At 47.4% G+C, this 26,669-nt stretch overlaps 1 protein-coding gene across 2 annotated transcripts in view; it reads right to left on the bottom strand.

The window, feature by feature from the left end:
* LOC147717634 (E3 ubiquitin-protein ligase TRIM39-like) overlaps nucleotides 1–26,669 on the bottom strand; it is a 304,954-nt gene that overhangs the window by 176,485 nt on the left and 101,800 nt on the right. For both annotated transcript variants that reach the window (XM_086924428.1, XM_086924429.1), the window contains exons 3-5: nucleotides 19,726–19,956; nucleotides 8,776–8,798; nucleotides 7,193–7,305 (exon numbers count right to left, since the gene is read on the bottom strand). In XM_086924428.1, coding sequence (XP_086780554.1) covers nucleotides 7,193–7,305; nucleotides 8,776–8,798; nucleotides 19,726–19,956 — 367 coding nt within the window. The remainder of the gene's footprint in view (nucleotides 1–7,192; nucleotides 7,306–8,775; nucleotides 8,799–19,725; nucleotides 19,957–26,669) is intronic.

The raw sequence follows: 26,669 nt of genomic DNA, 5'->3' as shown, positions 1-26,669 counted from the left end.
TTGTCTCTCGGGATCGGCTGTGTGTAGGCCCGGGTGCCAAGTCAGGTGTACATGCGCCCTCTAATAATATGCATCTGGTGGCCAGTGGTGGGTGTATTGTTAAGGTATCTTCTCATTGTGGGTGTGTGTGGCATGTAACCCGGTGGACCCACCCCCCCACTCAGCAGCGAGCAAGATCATAGTTGACAACAAACAGTGTTCTACTTGCGTGAGCTGCCTATATCATAGTACATCACGTTGATACGTCTTCATATAATGCCATCAGCTGTATGTGGGGTATTCACTTGTAAGCCAAGATCCTCTGATATTTCTGTGGACAGCGAGGAGGAGCCACTGGCTATCAATGTGTCTCGCGTGTAAGAGTCCAATCATTCTTTGGGATGTGGAGATCCAAGGGTCGCAGCCGTTTCCAGGGCGTCTTGTCTTTTCTTCCTTAGTTTCTCCAGGCTCGGCACCGCAGTCCCCGGGGTTGCTTTCCTCACTGCCCCGCCACCGTCATCGCCTGGCTCTCCTGCCTGCTGAGTGGTCGCCATCTGAGTCCGGAGGCCTCACACCCGTCCACGACCCCGACTCCTCCAACCAGTTCCATGCCTCTTTGGGAGAGTCAAAGAAGCGTGTTCCGTCTTTCGTGACCACTCATAGTGTGGCCGGGAACAGCAACGAATATGGTAGCCCTAGGCTCTGAGCTGGCGTTTCACAGCTGTGTAGTTACTCCTGCGTCTCTGCACCAGAGTGGTGTAATCTGGGAAGAGCATAACTTGACTGCCGCTCACGTAGAGGTTGTCCATCTTGCGTGTTTCACATAGTACTGCATCTCTGTCCCTGTAGTTGAGCAATTTGACAATGAACGGTCGTGGTCTGGCTCCTGGCTAGGGCTTCCGCGCCGGCATGCGGTGATCTCGCCCAACTGCAAATTGCATGGACAATGTTCCCTGGGGCAGGAGACCGCGCAGCCAACACTCCGTGAATTGCTCCGGGTTTCTTCGTTCCTCACCTTCCGGCAGTTCCACCACGTGAAGCGGGAGCGCCCCCTGTGCGTCTTCTGCTCTGTCCTCTAGGACATGAACGCGGTCTATCAAGTCTTGCGGTGCGGCTCTATGACTTTGCATTACAGGTTGGAGCTCCTTCAATGTTTGGTATTGTATGGTGACTTTTTCGGCCAACTTACGGCGGTCTGCATGGAGTAAGGTGAAGTCCGAGGTGACTTTATCTATCAGAGTCTCCAGGGAGGTCCTGGTGTGTTCCAGCAAAGCACCCATCTTTTCCACCGCTGCAAGGACTGAGTCCATATTGGCTGCCAGGGCTGTGGCCATTGGTTCTATCACCTCTCCAGCACTCATGTTTATAGGGTCCTGGTTGGCTGCGCTTAGGGGTCCCATGCTGTGCCTTGGCTCTCATCCGGCCCATTACAAGCTGCTGCGCCGTGGGCATTCGTGAACACTTGGCAGAAGGAGCGATGCGTCGGCGGTGGTACCACTTTCAGAAAGTTCCTCTTCCGTGTGGGCTGCTCAGGGGACGCGATTAGGCAAGGGCTGTATGTGGTAGCCTCGCCACCCTGCGCGACCTGCATGCAAGATCACGGGCGCCGGCCCACTTTTGGGTTCTGTGTATCCTCCCTGCCGGGATCAGTTGTTAATAAGATAGTGTGCCTAGTTTGCTAGTTGTGTCGACGCACCCAGTCACCAGGATGTATGCACAGCAAAGTGGGGGCCGTCAGTTGCCACAGTTGCGTGGCAGCGCAGACAACGCTGAGCTCTCCAGGGGTGGGTACTCGCGAGGGTGCTGTCCTCACAAGTAGCAGTGTCCTACATGCTCCGGAGTGGGGGGTTTGCAGCAGTCACGTACCTTTGGCGTCTCCACCCGGCACCTTCCCAATGGTGCAATGTGTGCTTGTCCCTCAGAGTGAAGTTGAGGGTTTTTGGATCCCTGAAAATATTGTGGTTGTCCGCCAGCACCAGCTTAGTTCCTAACAATCCTTCCCCAGCAAGTTTTGTCAGCGTGCCTACTACTTCCTCCCCTCCAGTGCATAGTGTGTCGTCTTTCCCAGCGCCGTTTAGTCCAGCCGTTTGTGCTCAGGAGTGGCGGATTGCAGCAGGCACGCACCTTTAGTGCCTCCACCCTGCACCTTTCCAGTGGTGCAATGTTTGCTAGTCTCTCAGACTCCAGTTGGTTTTTTTTTGGATCTCTGTACTTATCGTGGCGGACCACTAGCACCAGCTTAGTTCCTTACAATCCTCCCACAGCGAGTGCCGTCAGTGTGCCTACTACTGCCCCCTCACCAGCGCGTAGTGTGTCATCTCCTCCAGCGCCGCTTAGTTCGGCCATTTGTGCACAACGGACCACTCCAGCCTGTGGTCGCTCCGACAGCCAAACCCAGGCCGTCAACACTTCCACAGCAGCCCGGGCCCAGGCCTGCCTCACAGGGACCCCGCAGGGCCGCCACTTTGCAGCCAGACATACTTCGAACTGCGTTGCCTCTCCAGGGGCTCAGACTCGCCAAGACCTGCAGCTAGGGTGACCAACTGTTATGGGTGCAAATTCAGGACGGTGACTGTAAAAATTCAGGACAAAGGGTCAAAATTCAGGACACAAATTCAGGACAGTAGGTCAAAATTCAGGACAAAACTGCAGGACAATTAGATAAGTTTTAAAGACACATCAGAGGTCGCGCAATAGTATATAAGAAAGCCCAGCCATATCCAAACATATTCAACCATTTGCAAACCAATTCATCATGTATCCGTCCATCTATCATTTCACTCATCCATCCCTTCATTCATCCTTTCACTCATCCATCATCCATCCATCCACCCTTTCACCCTATCTATCTGTACACTCATCCATCCTCTCTTCTACCCATCCATCCATTCATTCACTCATCCATCCAGCCATTTACCCTTTCACCCATCCAGCCACCCTTTCACTTACTATCCATCCACCCAGTCACTCATCCTTCCAACCATCCATCCTTTCAGTCATCCATCCATCCTCCCTTTCTCTCTCCATCGACCCTTTCACTTAGCAATCCTTCCTTCCATCCATCCACCCATCTACTCATCCACTCATGAATCCATCCATTGACCTTATCACACATCTATCCTTTCTCTCATACATTTATCCTTTCACTCCTTCACTCATCTATTCATCCTTTTGTCCATCTACCCTCCCTTTCACTCACTCATCCGTCCTTGCATCCACCCTTTCGCTCATCTGTCCATCCATTCACCCTTGCACTTATCAGTTCATCGATCATCTATCATTTCACTCATCCATCAACTCACTCACCATCCAGCTTTCACTCATCCAGCCATCATTTTACTGATCCATCCACTCTTTTACCCATGTAGCTACCCTTCCACCCATACATCCAGCTATTTACCTTTTCTCTCTTCCATCCTTCCACTCACTCATCAATCCAGCCATCCTCTCTCATTATCTTTCAATTCAATCTTTCATTCATACACTCACCCTTTCACTCATTCATCCAGCTATCCACCCATCCCTTCACTTACTCGCCCACCTTTTCATATTAATTTTAAGCTGAGCCTTTCTGAGAAGAGGCCCAACAAGAACTTCACCCTCGCTGTGGGAGCCTTTCCAGGAGTGAGACAGAAGCCACCCAGGGCAGAGACAGGATCCACCACAGGAGGGGGACAGGAGCCATCACAGGTGGGGGTGGGGCGGGGGGGAGGGGGGGTTGGGGCCAGGAGTCATCACAGGCGGGGGGGGGGTAGAGGGGACAGGAGCCATCACATGGGGGGCACAGGAGCCATCACTGGGGGGGCAGGAGCGATCACAGGAGGGCGAACAGGATCCACCAGGGTAGGCACATGGGTGGGCATGCAGTATTCTAGTATCATCTTGGTCTCTTCCAGGGTGGGGTAGGGCTCCTCACCCCCTCCTGGACAAGACAAGGAGAAGACAGGCTCTCCTTCCAAAATGTTAGTTTTGCCATCCCACCAGTCCCCCACTGTGATGTACAGCACTTAACCGCATCGCTGCCGCGGTAATTTTTGCGCTACGCGCCTTTTTTAAAAAAGCCGCGTTGGATGCCGAGCTCAGCTCGTCATCCGCACACGCCACCCATGGCTGATGACGAGCTGAGCTCGTCATCAGCATCAAAGGGGTTAAAGGAGATACTCCAAGAGAACTGATTGTCCTCCATACTTTGTTAATCAGTGCGGGTGCGATTGTGCCATTTCTTTACTTTATTACATTATAGGCTGCATGTTTGAAGAACCGAGGTTTGTTTACAAATGCTGCCTCGGTAATAAGGGCCGGTTCTAGGATGTTTGGGACCCTGGCAGAAAGGGAATGTGCGAGGCGGCGGCCCCTCTAAATTGCAGAGACGCATTCAGGGCTGTTTGCATGTGAATGAATGCCCCTGCTCCTGAAGCCACAGCCCCTCCCTCTGTCACCTTCGAGCACCTCTTAACAGCTCATCAAGGGCTGGAGGTGTGAGGCCATCCTGCTGTGCCTCGCCAATGTTGCTGGGTATCTGTGCTTTGGAACAGCCTCGGAGTTCAGACGGGAGGTGCGTGGAAGCTGTGCCCGGTTAAAATTACGGACAAATGGCGTCCGTTAAAGGATCCTTCACGGACAACGGACAGACGGCTGAAATTACGGACTGTCCGTGAAATTTACGGACGGTTGGTCACCCTACCTGCAGCACCGAGGCTTGTTGAGATGTCCGGCGTGCTCCGCTGCGTGTCTTTCGTTCCAGGGGTCCTGCGGGATCCCCAACCCCCACTCCTGTCGCCTACACAGCCACCTGTGGTCACTCCTCAATTAATCGCGGTCTCCTCGTGGCCCCCAGTTCCTGGGCCCCTAGATGGCTTACCCGCAGTAAATGCCGTCCGGGGAGGCAGTGAGGTGCAGCTAGGGGCGCCTAGCAGACACAGCAGTAGCTTCAATGCCAACGCCGATACGGGGCCCCAACGCTGTCTTTCACCAGCATGGGTAAACGTACCTCACGACATGGGAGCTACTGCCGTCCACATCTCGGCAGCGGCAACTCCGGAGGGCTAAACAACACGTTTCTATGGCCCCCAGCTGGAAGCGCCGCTCCCGCTGCTCGGCCCCGTCAGCATCTTAATCATGGGCAGCCATTCCAACTTTAAATGCCCCGCGCGCTGCCTCACAGCTAGAGGGGCCACACGCTTATCACCCACACCGCCGCAGTCTCAACGGGTCAGGCGTCTCAGGACAAGGCTCATCGGGCTCAGCAGTTAGTGAAGTAGTGTGGCTCACTGGTTAGAGGCGGCAGACCCGAGAGCAGAGGACGGCCTGGGACCAGGGTTCGATTCCCGGCACGGCAGGTTTCTGGACCAGGATCAGCAGACTCGATAATTCTCTCGCCTCGGTGCCCACTCTGATCAGCGTTCACACTCGGCAACTCTGGGCATTAGCTTGCCTCATCTTCACCAACGCCAGACCGCCGGGGATGCCTGGTCTCACCCTGGAGATACCCATTAAGGGACCATCTCTCAGGGAAGCCAGGAAGGGTTTCGCAGCGGTCGAAGCGCCTTGGGACCCTCCGGGTAAGTAGTGCGCTATATAAATGCCTATACATACATTTACATACAGTTCTTCCGGTGCCTGGTCTCAGCCAGAATTAGTGCGGATGGCACTCAAAGCATAATTTTGCCGAATTTAAGGGGAATGAGGAGCGGAGCACTAGGGAGTTGCGTCCGCCATGTTGGCTGGCTAGCCACGCCCCCCCCTACAAGAGGCCCTATTCTTAACGGGAAATTCACATGTGTAGATTTACTCATGTGTAAATTTACTTTTACTCTTTGTGTACACTTTTTGAATAACCAAATGTAGTACAATTACTACAATCTCCATACCTTGAAATTAGGTGGTGGAGCTAAATGTACAAGTGTAAAGTTACGATTTGTACATTTTTTAATGTAGGAGGAGGTCTCTGCCACTGAGACCTCTCAATGGGTAAGCAAAACAATATCTGAAAAGGTTCTTAAACTTTTAATAAATATATAAAAATTGTTGTCTGTTAAATATTAGTGTAAATTATTTTACATATTTTTGTAAAATATGGAACAAAAAAAAATGCCATAGCACTATTAACTTAACTATGAATTAAACAGTTCATTCATTTATATTACATTTAAAAAATATAATTTTAAAGATGTATTAAACATATCGAACCTAAAATAAAATGTGCATCTTTCTCTATAATGTATTAAAAGTTACTTAGAGATATGTATAAAAATTAATTACAAATATATATATTTTTTATTTTATGTACATTTATTTATAATTAAAAAATATTTATCAAATATAATAAAATAATCTTTATGTTTTATTTATATACCACTACTCGTGGTGGCCATGTGTGGTGCCGGTCTTCCTCCAGGTCTAAGATGGAGTGCATTTATGACTCTTTTGAGACTTATGTTGTCTGTAGTAGTTTTAAAAGTGTAGTATGTGTATCAGACTGGGATTCCTCTTTTTTCGGTGAATGAATGTCCCTACCTAAACCTCAACTTATCCTTCTCTATATCCCTCCTTACTCTCTCTAAACCCCATCTATTTAGTAGTAAGTATTCCCCATTTAACAGCCACTTGCCCTGTCCTATCCCTCATTTACTACAAAAAAATAAATATGTGGGAGGAGATATCTGGAAAGAAAGGATAGGCAATGGGCAGACCTACGTAGGAAGGTTCGTGAAAACCATTTTGCAGTACATAAATAGTGTGATTGTAGTACTGCTAAACATACAAGAAAGTGCAGTTTGTGAATCGGCCGCAAAGTTCTTCCAATTTATGAGAACTGAAGTCACATATCACTTGTTATAGGTTGATCATGAGCCTACTGTATGAAAATTATAAAATGTTTATAATAGTTTGATTTCAACCATTTAGGTTTGGCAGTAAGCTCTGTGGAGAGGAAGGTAAATCTATTTATAATCTGAACACCCTAACATTAGGTAAATAAGTATAAAGGCATTTTACAGAATTTCCATAGTGCTAGTCTGTATTTTACATTAATTTTGTTATTATAATTGAACCTCTGAAGCACTTTTATAGCTTGAGCTTTATATGCATTAGAAACAACACAAATATATACCCAAATTCAAACTGAATATTTTGGTGATCTCATAAATAGAGGTATTTGAACTTTACTGGTATTTCCTTATAGTAACACAAGGACACGTTTGTAGTTTCTCACCCAGTGATTCAATTATCTGTATGTGCAGGTCCACTTCCTTCTCCTTGTTAGTCTTCTCTTTTATCCCCGTTGAGGTATCATAAGCAACATGCTGAGCTTTCATATTGTCATACCTTGGAAAGAGACAAGTGGGGATAATATTGAAGTTGGTAGTTGGGAAATAATATATTATGTCAGATAAATGAGAGGAAGCTGAATAATGTAAACAGGTAGGGAGCGAACAGGGAGCACCCCAAATAAAGAATGGAACACCAGGATGCATGAAATATCAGACCTACACCTGTAAAAGATAGTACAGTGAGTGCACAAGATCATATAAATAAACATAGGCATTTCCTAAAGGTAAATGTGTAACTGAGAATATATACTATCAACTAACTAAATGAAGTGCGTCTCAAAAATACAAATGGGGAAAAGGAACATATTAACTGACCAAAATCAAACTAAGTTTTGCCGTACAACTTGAAAAATGTTTATGGTTTAAATAATCTTTAATGTCTTACAAGTAAATAATATACAAATTCTCTCAAAGTGAAATGGTAAAGAAAAAGTAGATAATATGACCAGTAATAACTTGTCTTTATACAGTGCATTACACGCTTATATGGGTTTCTAAATGCTGCAAACAATGAGCACTATAAAACACTTTAAATGTACTCAAGTTATCAACATCAAAAGGATGGAAGTCGGAGTCTGTCTATCAGGGTTTTAAAATGCTGACCTTTCTAACACTGCATGGTTCAGCAACAACAGTTACACTCAGTGAGCCCTACTAATGAACATAAAAATACTGCGTTATAAAAAAATATTCGAAAATTAGGATGAAAACAGAAGCTCAGAAAGGGATACAAACTTAGCAATGAGAACAAACTAAAGAATGTGTTAAATAGAAAAGGAAAAAGCTAGACTAGAAACAACGAAAAAGAGTGAAGTAAAAATGAGCAAATGAACAATATAACTAGCAGCAAAAAGTAATACACACGCCACTTGAAGAGAATATATCAAATATGGAAAAAACATAAAAGCAATAACACAAAGCGAATAAAAGACACACAGTCGACACTAAACAGAATGAAAACTAGGGGAGTAAAATATATAGAGAAAAAACTTATGAATAGAAAAAAGAAAAAAGATAAAACATTAAAACTAGGAAATGAGAAGAAAGTTAAAGCAAAATAAGATAAAAATCATAAAACAATATACAGGTAAGAAAAGGTGAATATAAAGAAAAGAACCAATGAAAATGAAAAAAGAAAACGGAAAAAACAATTAATAGGAAGATGACGGAGAAAAAAAAAGATACAATCAATATAGAAGTGCAATACAATAGACTTGAGTAGCAAGACTCCAAAGCAAAATAGGCACTCAAGTTTAATCATTTCTGAATACCTGGGGCAAAACTAGTACCTCTCAGGGTACAAATATTGCAAAAGCTATGCCCCAAATTGTAGATGCTGAGATATCAAAAATGGGCTCACCTGAGTAACACAAATACATAAGTAAACTGTAATGTGAAATAAGATATCATAAAGGCTCCTCATTCATTGTTTATATGGTGAGCTTTTAATAGCCGATTATCGTACCTGCTCAATGTGATCTTTACATCCTGGGAAGAGAAACACAAAAATATCAATTAGATTCACAGTAAAATGTATTTACAAGTGCAGTAATTACAAACAAATATATACAAATAAAAACAAATATATTAATAATGAATACATGCATTTTCATTATTGATCTTTATAAATAAAGCACAGATTAACTTATAAATGCAGTCAGTGCAGAAAGAGTTTAGCATCTTACTAAAGTACACCATTATAGAAAAAGTGACAAAGTATTTCTACAAAATAGGATTAGTTCAGTTAAAAAAGAAGACTGTCCTGCTTGTTAGGTTTGCATTCTTAAAGACACACATTTTTGTGGGGCAGAATGCAATCTCTGTATGGTGGAGATCACTGTAACACAGATATTGGACATTTGAAAAAAAATTATACTTCCTCAGTTCATAGAAAGAAAATGCATCTATACACTGGAGTCCAATTCAATAATTCGAACACAGGAAAATCTACCAGAGGAAATTATTAACTTTTTTGGTTTAAATATTTTATTGATATTTTCAACCGTACCAAGTAAATACAGTAGCGAAGGTAAGTCTTTGGGGCATGCAAACATCTGAGATCGAGTCTGGCTACATGCCTTGCTAGAACTGGTACATAAACAACCCCCAAAAGAAGAAAGCAAAACAAAACAAAAGGAAACCTCATAAAACAAGAACCCCCCGCCCGAACTCCACCCTCCCCGTCCTCACTCACCCTTATGCTATGCCTGCACCAGAATGTGTGCGTACATGTGATTATTACTCGGTTGGTTGCCTCGGGGAATCACAGAAAGGCGTAAGAGTCTGAGGTATTTAGGGCATGTTAACTCATTGAATTCTTGTGACAGTAGTGACACGTATGGGTTCCATACCTCCTGGAATTTGTCCCCCTTTCCCGCTAATGTCATGGAGATCTTTTCCATTCCTAGAATGTACCAAAGTCTGTGCAGCCAGTTTGTATGAGTCGGAATGTGCACTGTGCTCCAATGGGCGAGGATGGCCTGGGCTGCCGCTCCCAGCGCTATGTCAATCTGCCGGCCGCGGTTTTATTTCAGAGGGTATGTTAGTGGGTTTGGGAGACCCAGCAATACGCAAGTTGGAAACCTTGGGAGCTGCGTATTTAAGTGTGTGTCTATTTCATCAATAACCTGTGTCCAATAGTGCTGAATCTGCGGGCAGTCCCAAAGAATGAGTAGTAGGGATCCCTTGTTACCACAACCCCTCCAACAGCTGTCGCTATGCAAGGGCTTGATTTGCTGGAGTCGGACCGGTGTGTAATACCAATGGGAAGAAGTGTCTCCGCAAGCGCCATGTTACGCGCTGTGTGGCAGGCCATGTAGGCAATGCCTTCCCATTCCTTTGCGCTCAGGGAACGTCCCAATTCCTCCTCCCAGGTTGCCCTCCCCGCGTGGAAAGTATGAGTCTGTGTCTGAAGCAAGAGCGTATATACCTTCGCGGTCATGCCTTTATCAGACTTTTGGGCCAAGAGACCATCTTTCATACTGGGTTAAATGACGTTGTGCTTAGGCCTGGTTGGATGGATGCAAGATCCAATGTCGCAATTGCAGATAGTAGAATCGCTCTGACTAGGGAAGCCCAAAGCCTCCCATAGTTGGGGAAAAGAGAGCAGACCCTCTAAGTCTGCTCGCCTCGCTGAGCCCGCCCCGACGACCCCGCCCCCCGCCGCTGCTTTCGTGCTCGTAGAAGCCTGTGTGTCATAGTGTTTATATCGTTTCTCTCTCCCCACTGTACTGTTACTGCTCCCCACATTGGTAGTGTATTGTCGCCTGTTTCCCCTTGCTCGCTTTCTCCGTTACCTCGCTGTCCCTGTGCCCCGCTCCCCGATTCCCGCCGCCTGCGTGCGGCCACGCCCCCTTTTTCCTTCTGTACCCTCCCCGCTCCCACCTCCCAGCTGCTCCTCCCTCCCTCACACTTCGCCATAAATGGCGAACGTGCGTACGCGCAGCGGGCGTGCCTGGACCGCGCCCAGTGCCAGGACCCCTGGCCCCCGCAGACCCCAGCGCACCCACCAGACGTACGACGCCGCCACCCTCAACACTCTCAACACCGTCCGACTCCCGGGATGCTACCGAGCCACCCCGAGACGCACCCACGGACCCTTCAGCTGCCACTCCTGCAAGTTCACCTGCATCCGGACCTGCACTGCACCAGCACCCACCAAGCCGAACACGAGCAGCAACCACCTGAAGTGCATCCTGCCCAACACCCGCTCCGTCCACAGACACGCCGTCCAACTCTGGAACCTCCTCGACACCACATCTCCAGACGTTGCCTTCCTCACGGAAACGTGGATGAACGCCTCTTTAGCGCCCGACATCGCCATCGCCATCCCGGAGGGCTACAAGATCACCCGGAGAGACCGCGCCAACCAGACGGGAGGAGGCATCGCCATCATCCACAGGAACACCATCCGCATCACGACCAACACCGACGACACCCTGAAAACCGCCGAACAGCTGCACTTCCAGATCCACACCGACCCCAAGACCACCCTCAGAGGCACCCTGATCTACCGACCCCCGGGACCACGCACTCAATTCAGCGAAGACATTGCCGACTTCATCAGCCCGCACGCCCTCCCCTCCGCTGACTACATCCTCCTCGGGGACCTCAACTTCCACCTGGAGAACAACAACGACCGCAACACCACCACCGTGCTTGATAACCTCGCCAACCTCTGACTCAAGCAGCTGGTGACCACCCCCACCCACCACGCTGGACACACACTCGACCCCGTCTTCTCATCCAGCAAGGACATCGTCTTCAGCCACGCCACCGGACTCCACTGGACGGACCACAGCTGCGTTCACTTCAGCTTCAGAAGGACCACGATCCACCACCACCAGCAACAGGTTGCACGAAGAAGCTGGAACAAGATCACGGCCGACCAACTCGCCACATCCCTGAGCCAGCACCCTCCCGCCAGCTCAGCGAACCCCAGCCAGGCCGCCGACAACCTCACAAAGTGGATCAGCAACTGCGCAGACAACCTCGCCCCACTGAGGACCCCGCCCAGCAGACCCAGCAGCAAGAAGGCCCCATGGTTCACCGACGAACTCAAGAGCTTTAAGAAGAACTGCAGAGCCCTGGAGAGAGCCTGGAGAAGAGACCCAACACCGGACAACATGACCACCCTCAAGCTCGCCACCCGTAAGCACCATCAACTGATCCACGCCACCAAGAAAACAGCATTCAAGGAGCGCCTGGACAACAACGCACACAACAGCAAGGAACTCTTCAACATCGTGAAAGAGCTCTCCAACACCAGCGCCAGAAACAACGACATCACCCCATCGCAAGACCTCTGCAACTCCCTCGCCTCCTACTTCCACAACAAGATCGCTGACATACACAACAGCTTCAGCACACAAACAACGCTCCCCACGACCGCACCAACGCCCCCCACCACCACCCTCAACGCCTGGACCCCGATCAGCACCGAAGACACCATCCACACGATGAACTCCATCCACTCCGGATCTCCAACCGACCCCTGCCCTCACCACGTCTTCAACAAGGCCGACGCTGTCATCGCACCCCACCTGCGGGACATCATCAACACCTCCTTCGACACTGCCACCTTCCCTGAGAGCTGGAAGCACGCCGAACTCAGCGCTCTACTAAAGAAACCAACAGCGGACCCCACCAAACTCAAAAACTACCGCCCCATCTCGCTCCTCCCGTTTCCAGCCAAAGTCATCGAGAAGACCGTCAACAAGCAACTGGCCGCCTTCCTCGAGACGAATGGATCCCTCGACCCCTCACAGTCGGGCTTCAGGGCCAACCACAGCACCGAGACCGCCCTCATCGCTGCCACCAATGACATCCGAGTCCTGCTCGACAACGGAGAAACAGCGGTCCTCATCCTCCTAGACCTCTCCGCAGCATTCAACACTGTCTGCCACCGCACCCTAGTGCAGCGCCTCAGCAACGTCGGAATCCAGGAGAAGGCACTGGAGTGGATCATCTCCTTCCTCGCTGGAAGGACACAGAGAGTCCGCCTACCCCCATTCAGGTCAGAGGCCACCGAAGTCATCTGCGGCGTTCCTCAGGGCTCCTTGCTCAGCCCCACCCTCTTCAATGTCTACATGATCCCCCTTGCGGCCATCGCACGCCAACACAACCTCAATTTTATCGCCGACGAGACACAGCTGATCCTCTCCCTTACCAACGACCCCGCTACCGCCAGAGCCAACCTACACGAAGGGATGAAAGACGTAGCCGAATGGATGATGACCAGCCGCCTGAAACTGAACTCAGACAAGACGGAAGTCCTCATCCTGGGCTCCTCACCCTCCGCCTGGGACGACTCCTGGTGGCCCCCTGCCCTGGGCACCGCACCCAAACCGACAGACCACGCACGCAACCTGGGCTTCATCCTGGACTCCTCCCTCTCCATGACCAGACAAGTCAACGCCGTCTCCTCGTCTTGTTTCAACATCCTGCGCATGCTACGTAGGATCTCCCGGTGGATCCCCACCGAGACCAGGAAGACGGTCACCTAGGCCCTCATCACCAGCCGTCTGGACTACGGCAACACCCTCTACGCCGGAACAACCGCCAAGCTCCATAAGGGACTCCAGCGAATCCAGAACGCCTCAGCGAGACTCATCCTCGACATCCCCAGACACAGCCACATCTCCGGACACCTGAGAGACCTGCACTGGCTCCCGGTCAACAAGAGAATCACCTTCCGGCTCCTCACCCACGCACACAAAGCCCTACACAACCAAGGCCCGAGTTACCTCAACAGATGCCTCAACTTCTACGCTCCCACACGCCATCTCCGATCAACCAGCCACGCCCTCGCCGCCGTCCCCCGCATCCGAAGAGCCACAACAGGAGGAAGGTCCTTCTCCCACCTGGCCGTCATGCTATGTTATGTTATGTTAAAATGCGTTTGTATAGCGCTCAGCTACTCTAAAAGAGTGTCCCGGCGCTTTCCACGGGCTGAGGTGTAGAACAACATAACAAGAAAAACAGATTCCAAGGAAGAAGAAACCCGCCTAAACAGAAAGATTAAAAAGCCAAGTCTTCAAATTTTTTCTAAATTGAAGCAGATTGGGGGTACTGCGAAGTGCCAGTGGGAGCGAATTCCACAGCTGGGGGGCCTTGAGGCTAAAGGAGCGCCCCCCAATGCGGGCCTTCCTCACATGCGGGACCACAGCAGTGAAAAGGGATTCAGAGCGCAGTGAGCGAGCAGGGCGATAGAAAGCCAATCTCTTCTGCAGATATCCCGCGCCTGAGCCAAACAGAGCTTTGTGCATCAGCGTCAGGGATTTGAACATAATCCGCTTCCGGATCGGCAACCAGTGAAGCGTCTGCAGCAGCCCAGAAGCCCGTGCTCGCCTATGCAGACCAAAAATCGCACGGGCTGCAGAATTCTGTACCACCTGCAGACGCTGGACCAAGTAATCAGGAAGGCCTAAAAAAAGGGCATTGGCATAGTCTAGCCTGGATCCGATGAGCGCCTGCACCGTAATCCGCCTGTGCTCCGCAGATAGTAGAGGAAGAAATTTGCGGAGCATTTTCAGAATGCCGAAACAAATGCCGGACAGGCCAAGAACGTGCGCTCTCAATGAGAGCTTGTTATCCAGCTTAACACCAAGGTTCTTGGCAACCAAGGAGGATTGTGCCGGGGGACACATAGCAGCCGGCCACCATTGCCGCCACTCGGGATCGATGGCACAGCCGAAGAATAGAACCTCAGACTTACTGGAGTTGGCCTTCAGACTATTCCGCTGGAACCACCCAAAGACCATGTCCAGGCAGTCCCGAATTCTCTCCCCATCAAATGGCTGATCTTTGCCACATGTGAAGAGGAGTTGCGTGTCGTCGGCGTAGGACACGATCTGGGCTCCGTAAGCCTCCACCGCAGCCGCCAGAGGAGACATAAAGATGTTAAACAACGTCGGGCTCAACACAGAACCCTGTGGAACCCCGACTCCCAATGGCGGCATCTCGGCGGAGCTCTGGGAAACCCAGACCGTCTGGCGGCGGCCATCCAGGAAGGATGTAAACCATCTGAGCACCGTCCCCCTGAGGCCGATGTCATAAAGCCTGGCGAGAAGCGCCTCATGGGGGACGGTGTCGAAGGCCGCCGACAGGTCCAACATGACTAACATGGCCTTGCCACCCACATCCAAGGTCTCCCTGATGATCTCGGAGACCTCCACCAACGCCGTTTCTGTACTAAAATTCGGACGCAAACCGGATTGGGATGGATGGAGCAAATTGTTGGATTCTAAAAAGCTCGACAAGATGCCATGGACATGTTTCTCAGTGATCTTGGCCAAAGCTGGGAGCAGTGAAATTGGCCTATAATTGGCCAGAACCTCGGCATCAAGACCCGGCTTTTTCAGGAGGGGGAATCACCATCGCCCTTTTCCAGGTGCGTGGGACACTCCCTTCCCTCAGGGAGGCATTGAGGATCGGGTTGACCAGAGGGTTCACCACTGCCGCCATCCCAGCCAAAAATTTGGCGGGGCAGGGGTCGAGTGGCGAGCCAGATTTAAGGCTGGCCAGCAGAATCCGGGATGCATCACTGGAGACAGGTAGAAAGTCCGCCAGTACTGCCGTTGACAAGGACGATGTTCCGAGTCCTGCCCCGAGGTCACCGCAACCCTCCTCCGAGCTCTTCGAGAAGGAGGCCTGAATTGCCTTGATCTTGTTGGTAAAAAAAAGTGGCAAGATCACACGCCCACGCATCAGATGATATTGGCAGGGGTGAGTAGGAGCTAGGGGACGTAAACTCCTTCACAATCGTGAAAATCTCCTTACAGAAGTTCGCCGACGCCTCAATCCTCCTGGCAAGGTATTCCCGCTTGGCACCAAGAATATCGCGGTGATAGGCCTTCACAGCCGACCTATAGGCGAGTTTAGCCTCCCCATCGTATTGAAGGCGCCAGGCACGCTCAGCAACCTTACATTGGCTGCGAGCCACGCGCAGCACCTCCGTAAACCACGGCGCAGATTGCCGTATCGTCGTGGACCGAGGTGTTACACTAGGGGCAAGATCGTCCAACCTCTCAGTCAGCCATCGCTGCAGGGCCTCAGTGTCTCTTTCCGGATCCCCCGAGAGATGACAAGGATGTTCCGTGAGCGCCTGCTCCAACATAGCAGGGGTCACTCTGCAACGCTCTCGAGGCTGACCTGGGCACCGTGGGGGCGCAGGTGTCGGACCGCCCATTCTCCAATACGGAAAACCCAATCAGCCTGTGATCCGACCAGAGCACCGGCCGCGCCTCAATGTCAACAATAGGGACTGAGGAGAACACTTGATCGAGGGTGTGCCCTTTCTCATGTGTAGGCCCTGACACAAACGGTGCCAGGCCAAGCGGAGATTTAATATCCAGCAATTTGACCCCATCCGGATCGTCCGTGACATCAAGATGAAAATTGAAATCGCCTGCCAGCAAACAGTGCTGTGCAGACAGCGCCAGCTCCGACATGGCTGTCTGTAGGTCCTCCCAAAAGGAGCCCACCGGGCCAGGTGGCCTGTAGACCAACAGCCCTTTGAGCGCTTGACCCGGAGACAGTCTGAGCATAAAACCAAGGGATTCAGAGCCCTCGATGGAATTCACGGGAAGAACTGAGCAAGAAATGTTCTTCCTCACCACCACAGCAACTCCGCCCCCCCTTCCCTTAGCTCTATCTTGGCAGAAGATGTTATAGGTTGAAGGGATAGCAGTAAAGACATCCGGATTAGACGCCTCTCCCAACCAAGTTTCGGTCAAAAGCAGACATACAGGGTTTTCCCTGACAAGAAGATCGTAGATATGCAGGGCATTACTTCCTACCGACCTTGTATTTAGCAGCAGACAAAGATGTTTCGCGTGCGCCTCGGTTGTTCTGAGGACGCCGACCGGTGCCCCAGTGGGCGACCAGCCGCATGCCGGGCAGCGTCAAGACCTGGAACTCCCTCCTGACCCCCCTCCGCCTGACCCAAGACCACCTCGCCTTAAGGAAGCAGCTCAAGACCTGGCTGGTCGAGCAGTAGCGGACCCCCCCTCCCCAAGCGCCTTGAGACCCTCCGGGTGAGTAGTGCACGATACAAATGTCTTTGATTGATTGATTGATTGATTGAAGTCAAAGAAATGGCCCATGGAACTGCACTCCGATGCCCTCCAAGTTGCAAATCCTGTCACTGCATTGCCTGGAGTAAGGTCCCAGTTCTTGAACAAAGGGGTTAGCGGGGATGGAAACGTAGTCAGGCCCTTTCTAGTGCTGACACTGTCCCAAACTGATATTGTCGATCAAGTTATTGGGGAGACGTGCAGCCTCCGCGGCCACTGTGTTCTTTGGGAAGAAATGGGATCTTCCAGAGTGCCATCCCAGCCACTGCCCTGTCCTGGAAGAGCCAATGCTTCTCAGACTCAGGACGGCTCTTCTCCACCAGATAACGCTGCAGTGCCACCTTAAAGTAGAGTTGCAGATCCGGGATTCCTAACCCATCGGCATCTGGGAGGAGATAGTCAGGGGGCGCTTCATACATGGTTTTGGTCCCTGCCAAATAACAGTGCCAGTTCCGATTGGAGTTTAGCAATCATACCCTGTGGAGGGAAAAGGGGAATTGTCAAAGAAGTACAATAACTTGGGTAGGGCCGTCATCCTACAGGCCGTGATCCGCCCCAACCAAGAAATTCGAAGGTACTTCCACCTCCCCAGGTTGTTTCGAATTTGCTGAAGAAGCGCCCTATAGTTGGTATCTAGCGTCACCTGAATAGTGCTAGCCAACTAAACCTCCAGATATGGAATAGTCTCTGGGGCCCACTGCACCGGGAATTGGGCAGCGAGGAGGTCCACCGTGCTGCGAGACACCGAAAGGTTGAGTGCCTGGAATTTACTGATTGATTTGAAATCCAGAGGCTTCCCCGAAGGCCCTCAGTTCCCCCATAAAGGCCGGTGAAGAAAGAAGCGGACTCGCCAGGGAAGCCAGGACGTCGTCAGCATAAGGGCTGATTTAGTGCCTGTCTCCCCCAAATGGGACGCCAACTATGTCCGGGTGATCTCGGACCCTCTGGGCCATGGGCTCAATGTACAAAGTGAATAATAGGGGTAAAGGGGGCAACCCTGGCAAGTGCCTCTATGTATGGAGAATGAGGAGGAGGTGAAACCATTAATTCGGACCGACGCGGAAGGGGCTTAGTAGCAGTTCAGGATGAGAGTTCTGCATTTGTGCCGAAACCCGAAGTGCGTCAGTACCTGATCGAGATACTGCCAGTTGACCCGATCGAACACCTTCTCGTTGTCAACCTCTATGAGCATGTATTCTCCCTGAAAGCTATTCGCCTTGTCGATCATATGCAACGTTCTCTTTGTGTTATCGCTGCCCTGTCTGCGGGGAATGAAGCCCGCCTGATCAGGGTCCACTAAGTAGGGGAGGCATTCATTGATTCTATGGGCTATGATGCTCGTGTAGAGTTTGAGGTCGATGTTTAAGAAGGAGATCGGTCAATAGGAGCTGCAATATTGAACATCTTTACCAGGCTTAGTGAGGACTATTATGGAGGTTTTAAGCATATCAGGAGGGATTGCCCTAGGTTCCGAGAAGGAGTTATATGGTTTTGTAAGAACAGGGGCTAAAGTGGAACAAAAGGCCTTATAAAAGGCTGCTGAGATCCCATTCGGACCTGGCGACTTCGCAGGCTTGAGGCGTGCAATCGCCGAGATAACCTCCTTGATGCGGATATCCTCAGAGGGATTCTGCAGGTCAGGGGTGAGAGTCGAGAGCCAGTTGACACAAGTGGCCAGACAGGATTGAATGTCTAGTCTATCTCTGTCCTAGGCTACTGGCTGCTTTTAGTGGCTTATGACATTGCCCCTGGCCCCCATTCGTTGTGCTTTAATTTACTCTCCAACCAAAATGTGCTGTGAAAAACTTGCTTCTATAGGAAAAGAAATTCGGCGTGCAGATTTTCTCAATATTACAAAATTAGATAGCCCTTTTTTTCTGAGTGTGTCTAGATTGTGTCAAAGAGAAGAGCCTTCTCTATCCAACAGTTTGTGTAATTAACGTAAGGAATTGATCATTAGCTATCACTAACTGTTTCCACAGTACAGATGGCCAAATAATCAGCATTTTTAATAAATGTATGGCCAAAATATCTGAACAGACAAACGATGATAACATATGAAGTATACTGTAGGCAACTGACTAAGAGTTGTGCTATCTATGTGACTGTTCTTTGAACACACAGTCCAAGTTTTACCTCACTCTTTCACATTTTATACATCTCAGTGCTCTGCATTTTTGAAGGACTGCAATGACGATAAGATGAAACAATCGACATCTTAGCTATCCATTTTGTATTATATCTATCTTTTTATGATGTCACCCTTTATTCATCATATGTTTTATTAGATTGAGCTACACTGCCTTTAGCAGAACAAACATCAGTCTTAATGTGCAAATGTTGAAAGTCCAACATTATAATATATATATATATATATATATATATATATATATATATATATATATATATATATAATATTGTAGAATAAAATATATATAGTCGTCTGCAATAAGACAGATTCATCAACGCTTAGAGAGCTGGAGATAGGGACTGTTGAAGGTTTATCATACACCACATTAGAAATCAGGTGCTGTAGCAATACTGATGAAATCACTAAAGTCTTCCTCTTGTCTTCAGACCACAATGCTCCCCCAGTTGGAGATAGTGCCCAGCTATATGACCAGAGTAACAATATGCAGTATCTCTGTTTCTTCTCTCATCCCAATCCCTTTCTCCAGGTATACTTATAAACAACATATTATTTCCTTTATAGTTTGCAGTGGAAGAGGTGTGAATGCATACTTTGCTCTCATTTTATCCAGTTTATAAGGTTAGTGATTTCTGAAACTAAGAAAGGTATGGTGCTCACCTAGTTCTCTAGATTCATAACATTTTCTTACCTTCAATAACTCTACATCCTGCTGCTGACACTTCATTTCAATCTCTGACATCAGGCTCCTGAGGTCAGACTGCTTTTCTTTTAATTTGGTCAGTGTATCCTCGATGCTCTGCATACTCTTCTTCTCTTCCTCCTCCAGGTTGCGGAGGTGACAATTTTTTTCCTTCTCCAAAAACTTCTGCAGCTTCTCAAACTCATTAGTGATTCGCTCTCTTTGGCTCCTGATCTGTGACTTGAACATAAAAAGAAATCACATTTTCACATTGCTTGCACTTCATGAACATGTACAGGTACTAAATGTATCAATCATCTCTCAGCCTGACAAATTATGATGCAGGTTTTCTTATCATTCACTAGGTGATTGAGGGACACAATATATCACCAGAGAAAGAGGCGTCCAGAAGTACAGCAAGAGGCAGAGCAGGTTATTCTCGCAAGGACATTTCCTATACTACAATTTATAATCTTGGTGGAAGAGAGCTGGTGTTTTGTTGTAGTAGAAGAGAATGGAACTAATGTATTCTAAGCTTTAATAGAAAAACTGAATTATTTATGGGTAAATTGTAACAGTGCTGTCCATTAGTCTTGAATTGCAGTTTGGGAAGGCACGGATCTGAGATTGCTTTTACGGTGCATTAGGTTGTCTGCTTTGGTAAAGTGTAAGTGTTTCGGATAGGAGATACATAGGGAAATAGAATCCAAGCCTCCAATCCACAGGAAGATAGCTGAGGTGCTGTGGTCCCAGGTCACAGCAGCAGACATTGTTATGTATCATTTTAGGACACTAGTGTAATTTTCCCGATTCATGCCTATATATAGGTATAAATCACCCTATCCTTATATAGGAATAGAAATCATAACCATATTTAGACTTGGCTCATGCAGTCCAAATACGGCATGGCTACTTCCACTAGTTCCGAAAATCCACAACGATTTCTTGGAAAAACTAGCCTTCAGCAGTCAGGGAAAACCCCTTGCTTGAATATGGATTTCTCCAAGAACTCATGGAGTTTTCAAAGAACTGCGAGTCTTTAGTGACGTTATTTTGTCCAACCTAACGTCAAACTCGGTAACTTCAAGGTATAAATATGCCCACACTTGCCCTAGCAAATACACAGTGGTTTGGAGCAGTTCGACTATCTACTTGCCCGACACAGCTCGCTACAGCAAGTGCCGAAGGAAGCCGACCCTCCAGCAGACGCACTGAGAAAGACGCTGTCTTTTCTCCTGCTGAGAAATCCAGCTCCAGTGTTTCCAAGCTACCCTTGCGGGTTGTTGGGAAATCGAATCCTGAGAAAGAGATACCAGACCTATTCATTCTAAAGGAATATGCTACTTACCAGTATGCATCTGTTCTTGGCATATAGGGCTGCTGACATTCATATCTGTGCCTAGATCGCTGCCTAGTGTTGGGTCCGGATGATTGCACCTTGTTGTCCTGGAAGAGTCTTCGAAGTATCACGAGATAGGTGACTCCTCCCCTGGACTACAGTGCGCATGGGCATCTTCTCCATCCTCAGATTGTTTTTCGCCATTGTGGCAGAGATGGAGTATAGCAAAGTAAGAGATGACCATGCAAAAGAGAATTCTGCAGCTGCAACAGGCACTGAGGAGGAGGGTGGGCGATATGAATGTCAGCAGCCCTACATGCCAAGAACAGATGCATACTGGTAAGTAGCACATTCCGTTCGAGGCATGTGGGCTGCTGAATTCATATCTGTGCATAGACTGTATAGCAGTATCTCCTCTAGCGGTGGTCACCTGTACCAGCTGCAGCAGTCTGAAAAAGAGTTTTAAGAACAGCCTGGCCTACAGCAGCTTGCTGCTTTGATTGAACGTCTACACAATAGTGTTTAGTGAAAGTGTGTATGGTAGGCCATGTGGCTGCCCTACATATGTCTTCAAGGGGAATATTCCCTAGGAAAGCCATGGATGGATTTTACGCGTAGAGTGTGCCTTTGGGGGAACTGTTAGAGTGTGTTTAACTTTTTGATAACATATTTGAATGCATTTAACTATCCATCTGGCTATTCCTGATTTTGAGATGGGATTACCTTTATGTTGTGGTGAAAAAGAAACAAACAATTGCTTTGCTTTTCTAAATGATTTAGTCCTGACAACATAATATAGCAGAGCTCTCCTTACACCTAGTGTGTGTAGGGCTATTTCAGCTACTGACTGTGGATTTTGGAAGAACACTGGCAGATCTATTGATTGATTGATATGGAAAGTGGATATGACTTTTGGCATAAACTTAGGGTAGGTCCTAAGTACTACCATATTTGCATGTATTTGCATGAAGGGTTCTTGAATTGTTAGTGCTTGAAGCTCACTCACTCGTCTGAGAGAGGTTATGGCAATCAAGAATGCCACCTTCCATGTTAGAAATTTCAATTCACATCAGTGGAGTGGTTCGAAAGGAGGTCCCATAAGTCTGGTGAGTACTAAATTTAAGTTCCAGACTGGTGAAGGTGGGTGTTTTGGAGGAATTATCATTTTAAGACCCTTCATTAAAACCTTGATTGGTGGTACCCTAAACAGGGAAAGGTGTTGTCTATTTTGGAGATATGCTGCTATAGCAGCAAGATGTAGTCTTATAGAAGAGTATGCTACATTGCATCTTTGAAGATGCAAGAGGTAACAGATAATGTTTTGGATGGAAGCATCTAATGGATTGATTTGGTTATTGTTGCAATAAATTACAAATTGTTTCCATTTAGCTGCATAGCATGCTCTAGTAGTTGGCCGTCTTGCCTCCTTGATAATGTTCATGTAATCAGGTGGTGAGTTAAGGTATCCGAACTGTAAGACCTCAGGAGCCAGATCGCTAGGTTCATCTGATTGGGATCTGGGTGTCTGATTTCTCCATAGTTCTGAGTTAAAAGATGGGGCAAGAGGCGCAGCCTTTGATGGGGAACTACTGAAAGTTCTAGGAACGTTGTGTACCATGGCTGTCTTGCCCATGTGGGAGCAACTAGGATCATTGTGAGTGACTGCTGACATAGTTTGCGTGCCACTCGTTCAAAAACAAAAATGGACAGCGAAATTATGCAAGCTGTCACTGCTTCGGTTAAAGACAGTGGCAAAAAACTTCCGAAAGGCTTTCCACTCAAGTACTCTTATATAACTGATGCAAATAATGTTCCTTTTGCTCAAATCCCTGGAGTGGGGGATCGGGTGATTCCAAACATGGAACATAGATTAGGACTAATCTTAGCAGCACATGAAGGGCTTGCCTCTGCACACTGTGTGTTACCGCCACAGTGTCACTATTAAAACAAAGATACTGGTGGCCGCGCATGAGGAAGCAAACCAGAAACTATGTTTTGGAATGTGAAATCTGCCAAAAAATGAATGTTTCCACTGTGAAACGCACTGCGCAGACACCCCTTCTTATTTCAGATAAACCAGTAGTGTGTGTTTACCTAGACCACTGTGGTCCCTTACAGAGGAATGGTAACTATAAATATATCTTGGTAGCAGTGGATTCCTGCACAGGTTTCATTTGGTTATGGCCCCAGCGCTCGGCTGATGCCAGAACTGTTATAAAAGATTTGCGAGTCTTTATCTGCACATACGCAATCGGCACGCTACATTCCAATCAGAGTCCTGCGTTTAGCTCTCAAGCTTTCAAGGAGGCCATGGTCAGCTTGGGCGTTGCATTGCAGTATTCTAGGCCCTTCCATCCTGAGGGTAATGCGGTTGTGGAGAGAAAAAAAACGAGACATAAAGCAATCTATAACTGCTAGGGTATTAGGTTCGGGTGATGGGTGTGTCAAACAACTAATAAGTGTCCAGCGTAGTCTTAACAATATGCCAAGATCTTCTCTGGGGGGAATTACTCCATATGAATTACTTTTTGGTACTAGAATGTCCATAAAGGATATTGATCGTCACACTTCAGTGGTGGAACAGAAACCGTTTGATATCAAAGACCGTTTGGCTGTTTTGCAGGACTTAAATGAGACAAGAAAAAGTCTGAGTAACACAAAGCAGCAGCCAACGACCACTGAAGAAAAACCACCTGTCACAACAAGGCCTGTCTGGATTCCAAAGATTGGGGATCTAGTCAGGGAAAAGACGTGGTGAAGAAGGAATTTGAGCCTTCTTACAGAAAACAAGTACCTGTCTTAGCAATCCTTGGAACAAGATAAGTGTTACTACCGTCCCTTGCTGGAAGAAAGGAGAACAGAGTCGTGTCCATCGACCTGGTCAAATCACAATATGTGGCCGATAATAAGTAGCAGGCCAAGTGGACTCCGCAGATGTAGCCGACAGCCAAATCTGACTACAATACAAGAGGTTCAAACTGAGAGACTAATCACCTTTGATAAACCTGCAGTGAGAAAAAAGGACTATGCAATAAAGCCATGGAACTTGTACCCCTTGAAACCCAAATAACTGTTTGCCAAGAAACTCCTGTCTACAATGATATAGCACCCGACTATACTGATATGACAAGGAAAGAAGAAGCTCCAGCGATTTTGAAGAATCCTGATGCAATTCCAACAACTGACAGAACTTCCTCTGGCTATTTCATAAACTTTGATACGTTTTCTGAGGATCCAAGCGAACCTGAAACAAAGCCAGCGGATAAAACTTTCAAAGAAAAAATAACAGAACTCTTTCATCAACTTGATAAAACATATCTGGTTTCACCATGGGTTGAATTTTGGATTGTTTTAGGTGTACTTTTTATGCTCCTTTGGCTTATTCTCGTTTTAAGTTTGGGAAAGCTGATAGATGGACAATATAGTAAAATGGACAAATCAAGTCAGAACATCAACTTGCTCCTGAAGGCACACAAATCATCTCATCGTGAACAAAGAGACTTAACAGTGAACATCACAGCAATCTCTATACCTGGTGGTATAGCATGGGACAGTACTGATTGACATCTATGGCCCAGTTGAACTGTTGAAAATTGCACATCAATTTAAGGTTTCTTTGAGTGACTTTGTTTCTGCCAGTACATTTTCTGATGATTGGGACTTTGAGACTGTTAACAATATGATGGCAGACGTAGAAATGTCAGCAAAATTTGCAAAACATGAATTTTTAGAAGGTTCATCAGATTATGAACAAATGTATTGTTTTAATCATTATGGTCATCATTATTTGCATAAATCTGCAAACCCTAGAAATGTTTTTACTTTTAATCAATGGGAACATTGCACAACGCTGCCAAAGGGCAGCTCTTAAACATTTCTTGGAAAATGTCCATGCTTTTCAGGTTTTAACATCACAAATCCCGTAAGTTTTTACTTTAAAAATGTAAATAAGACATGATTGAAAAGTATGTTGACCAATACTAAGGAAAATGCTACTTACCAGTATGCATCTGTTCTTGACATGTAGGGCTGCAGAACCACACACTGTTGCATTAGATCACCATCTGGTGGTGGGCCCGGATGATTACACTTTGTTGTTGTCTTGGAAGAGTCTTTGTCTACTAGGTGACTCCTCCCTTAGACCGTAGTGCGCATGGGCATCCACTCCGTCCTCAGATTGTTTTCGCCATTGGGCAAATGATGGAGTTGTATCATTACAGATAAAGATGACCATGTATTGTGTATCTAAATAAGATAATACTGGAACAGATAGGCAGCCGGGGAGTCGGGTGGGCTTGTGTGGTTCTGCAGCCCTACATGCCAAGAACAGATGCATACTGGTAAGTAGCATTTTCCGTTCGAGGCATATGGGCTGCAGACCACACACTGTTGCATAGATTGCTCAGCAGTTTCTCTCTGAGTAGCGGTCACCCACATCTGTTGCAGTAGTTTGAAATAATGTTTTTAGTACAGCCTGGCCCACACTTGCTTGTTGTTTTGCCTGCACATCTACACAGTAGTGTTTTGTAAATGTGTGCGTAGTAGACCATGTAGCTGCCTTACAGATATCATCTAATGGTATGTTTCCTAAGAATGCCATAGATGCTACTATCTTACGGGTAGAATGAGCCCTAAGAGGAATGGATAGAGTGCGTTTCGCTTTTTGGTAGCAAATTTGAATTCACTTACCAATCCATCTGGCAATGCCGGATTTTGAAATCAGATTGCCTTTATGTGGAGGTGAAAAAGACACAAACATTTGTTTAGTTTTACAAAAAGGTTTTGTCCTATCTATGTAGTATAGAATCGCTCTCTTTACATCTAACGTGTGAAGAGCTTTTTCTGCAACAGTTTGCGGTTGTGGAAAAAATACTGGCAACTCAATGGATTGGTTGAGATGGAACGGTGAAATGACCTTTGGCAGAAACTTTGGATTTGTCTTGAGAACCACTTTATTGTGATGAAGTTGTATAAATGGTTCTTGAATTGTTAATGCCTGGATCTCACTCACTCTTCTTAGTGATGTAACTGCTACTAAAAAAGCAGCTTTCCATGTAAGAAACTGTAACTCACACTTATGGAATGGTTCAAAGGGTGGGCACATAAGTCTTGTAAGCACAATATTTAAATTCCATACTGGAGAAGGTGGTATTCTCAGAGGAATTATTCATTTAAGTCCTTCCATAAACGCTTTGATTGTAGGTACCCTAAACAATGACAAATGTTGTCTGTTTTGGAGATATGCCGCTATAGCAGCAAGATGTAATCTGATTGAAGAGTATGCTAAATTAGATCTTTGCAGATGTAAGAGATAGCATATGATGTTTTGTATAGAAACATCTAAGGGGTTAAAGTTGTTATTTGTGCAATAGACAATGAATCGTTTCCATTTTGCTGCATAACATGCTCTAGTGGTAAGACGTCTTGCCTCTTTAATGACATCCATGCAATCAGGAGGTAAATTTAGATATCCAGACTCTAAGACCTCAGGAGCCAAATTGCTAGATTGAGCTGCATTGGGTCTTGATGCATAATCTCTCCATGGTTCTGTGTTAGTAGATGTGGGGAGAGTTTTAGTTTGTGATGTGGTACTAAAGAAAGCTGCAGTAGTGTT

The sequence above is a fragment of the Lissotriton vulgaris genome, chromosome 5 (genome assembly GCF_964263255.1).
Source record: "Lissotriton vulgaris chromosome 5, aLisVul1.2, whole genome shotgun sequence".
Taxonomy (NCBI): Eukaryota; Metazoa; Chordata; class Amphibia; order Caudata; family Salamandridae; genus Lissotriton; species Lissotriton vulgaris.
This window is presented reverse-complemented; position numbering and strand designations above follow the sequence as displayed.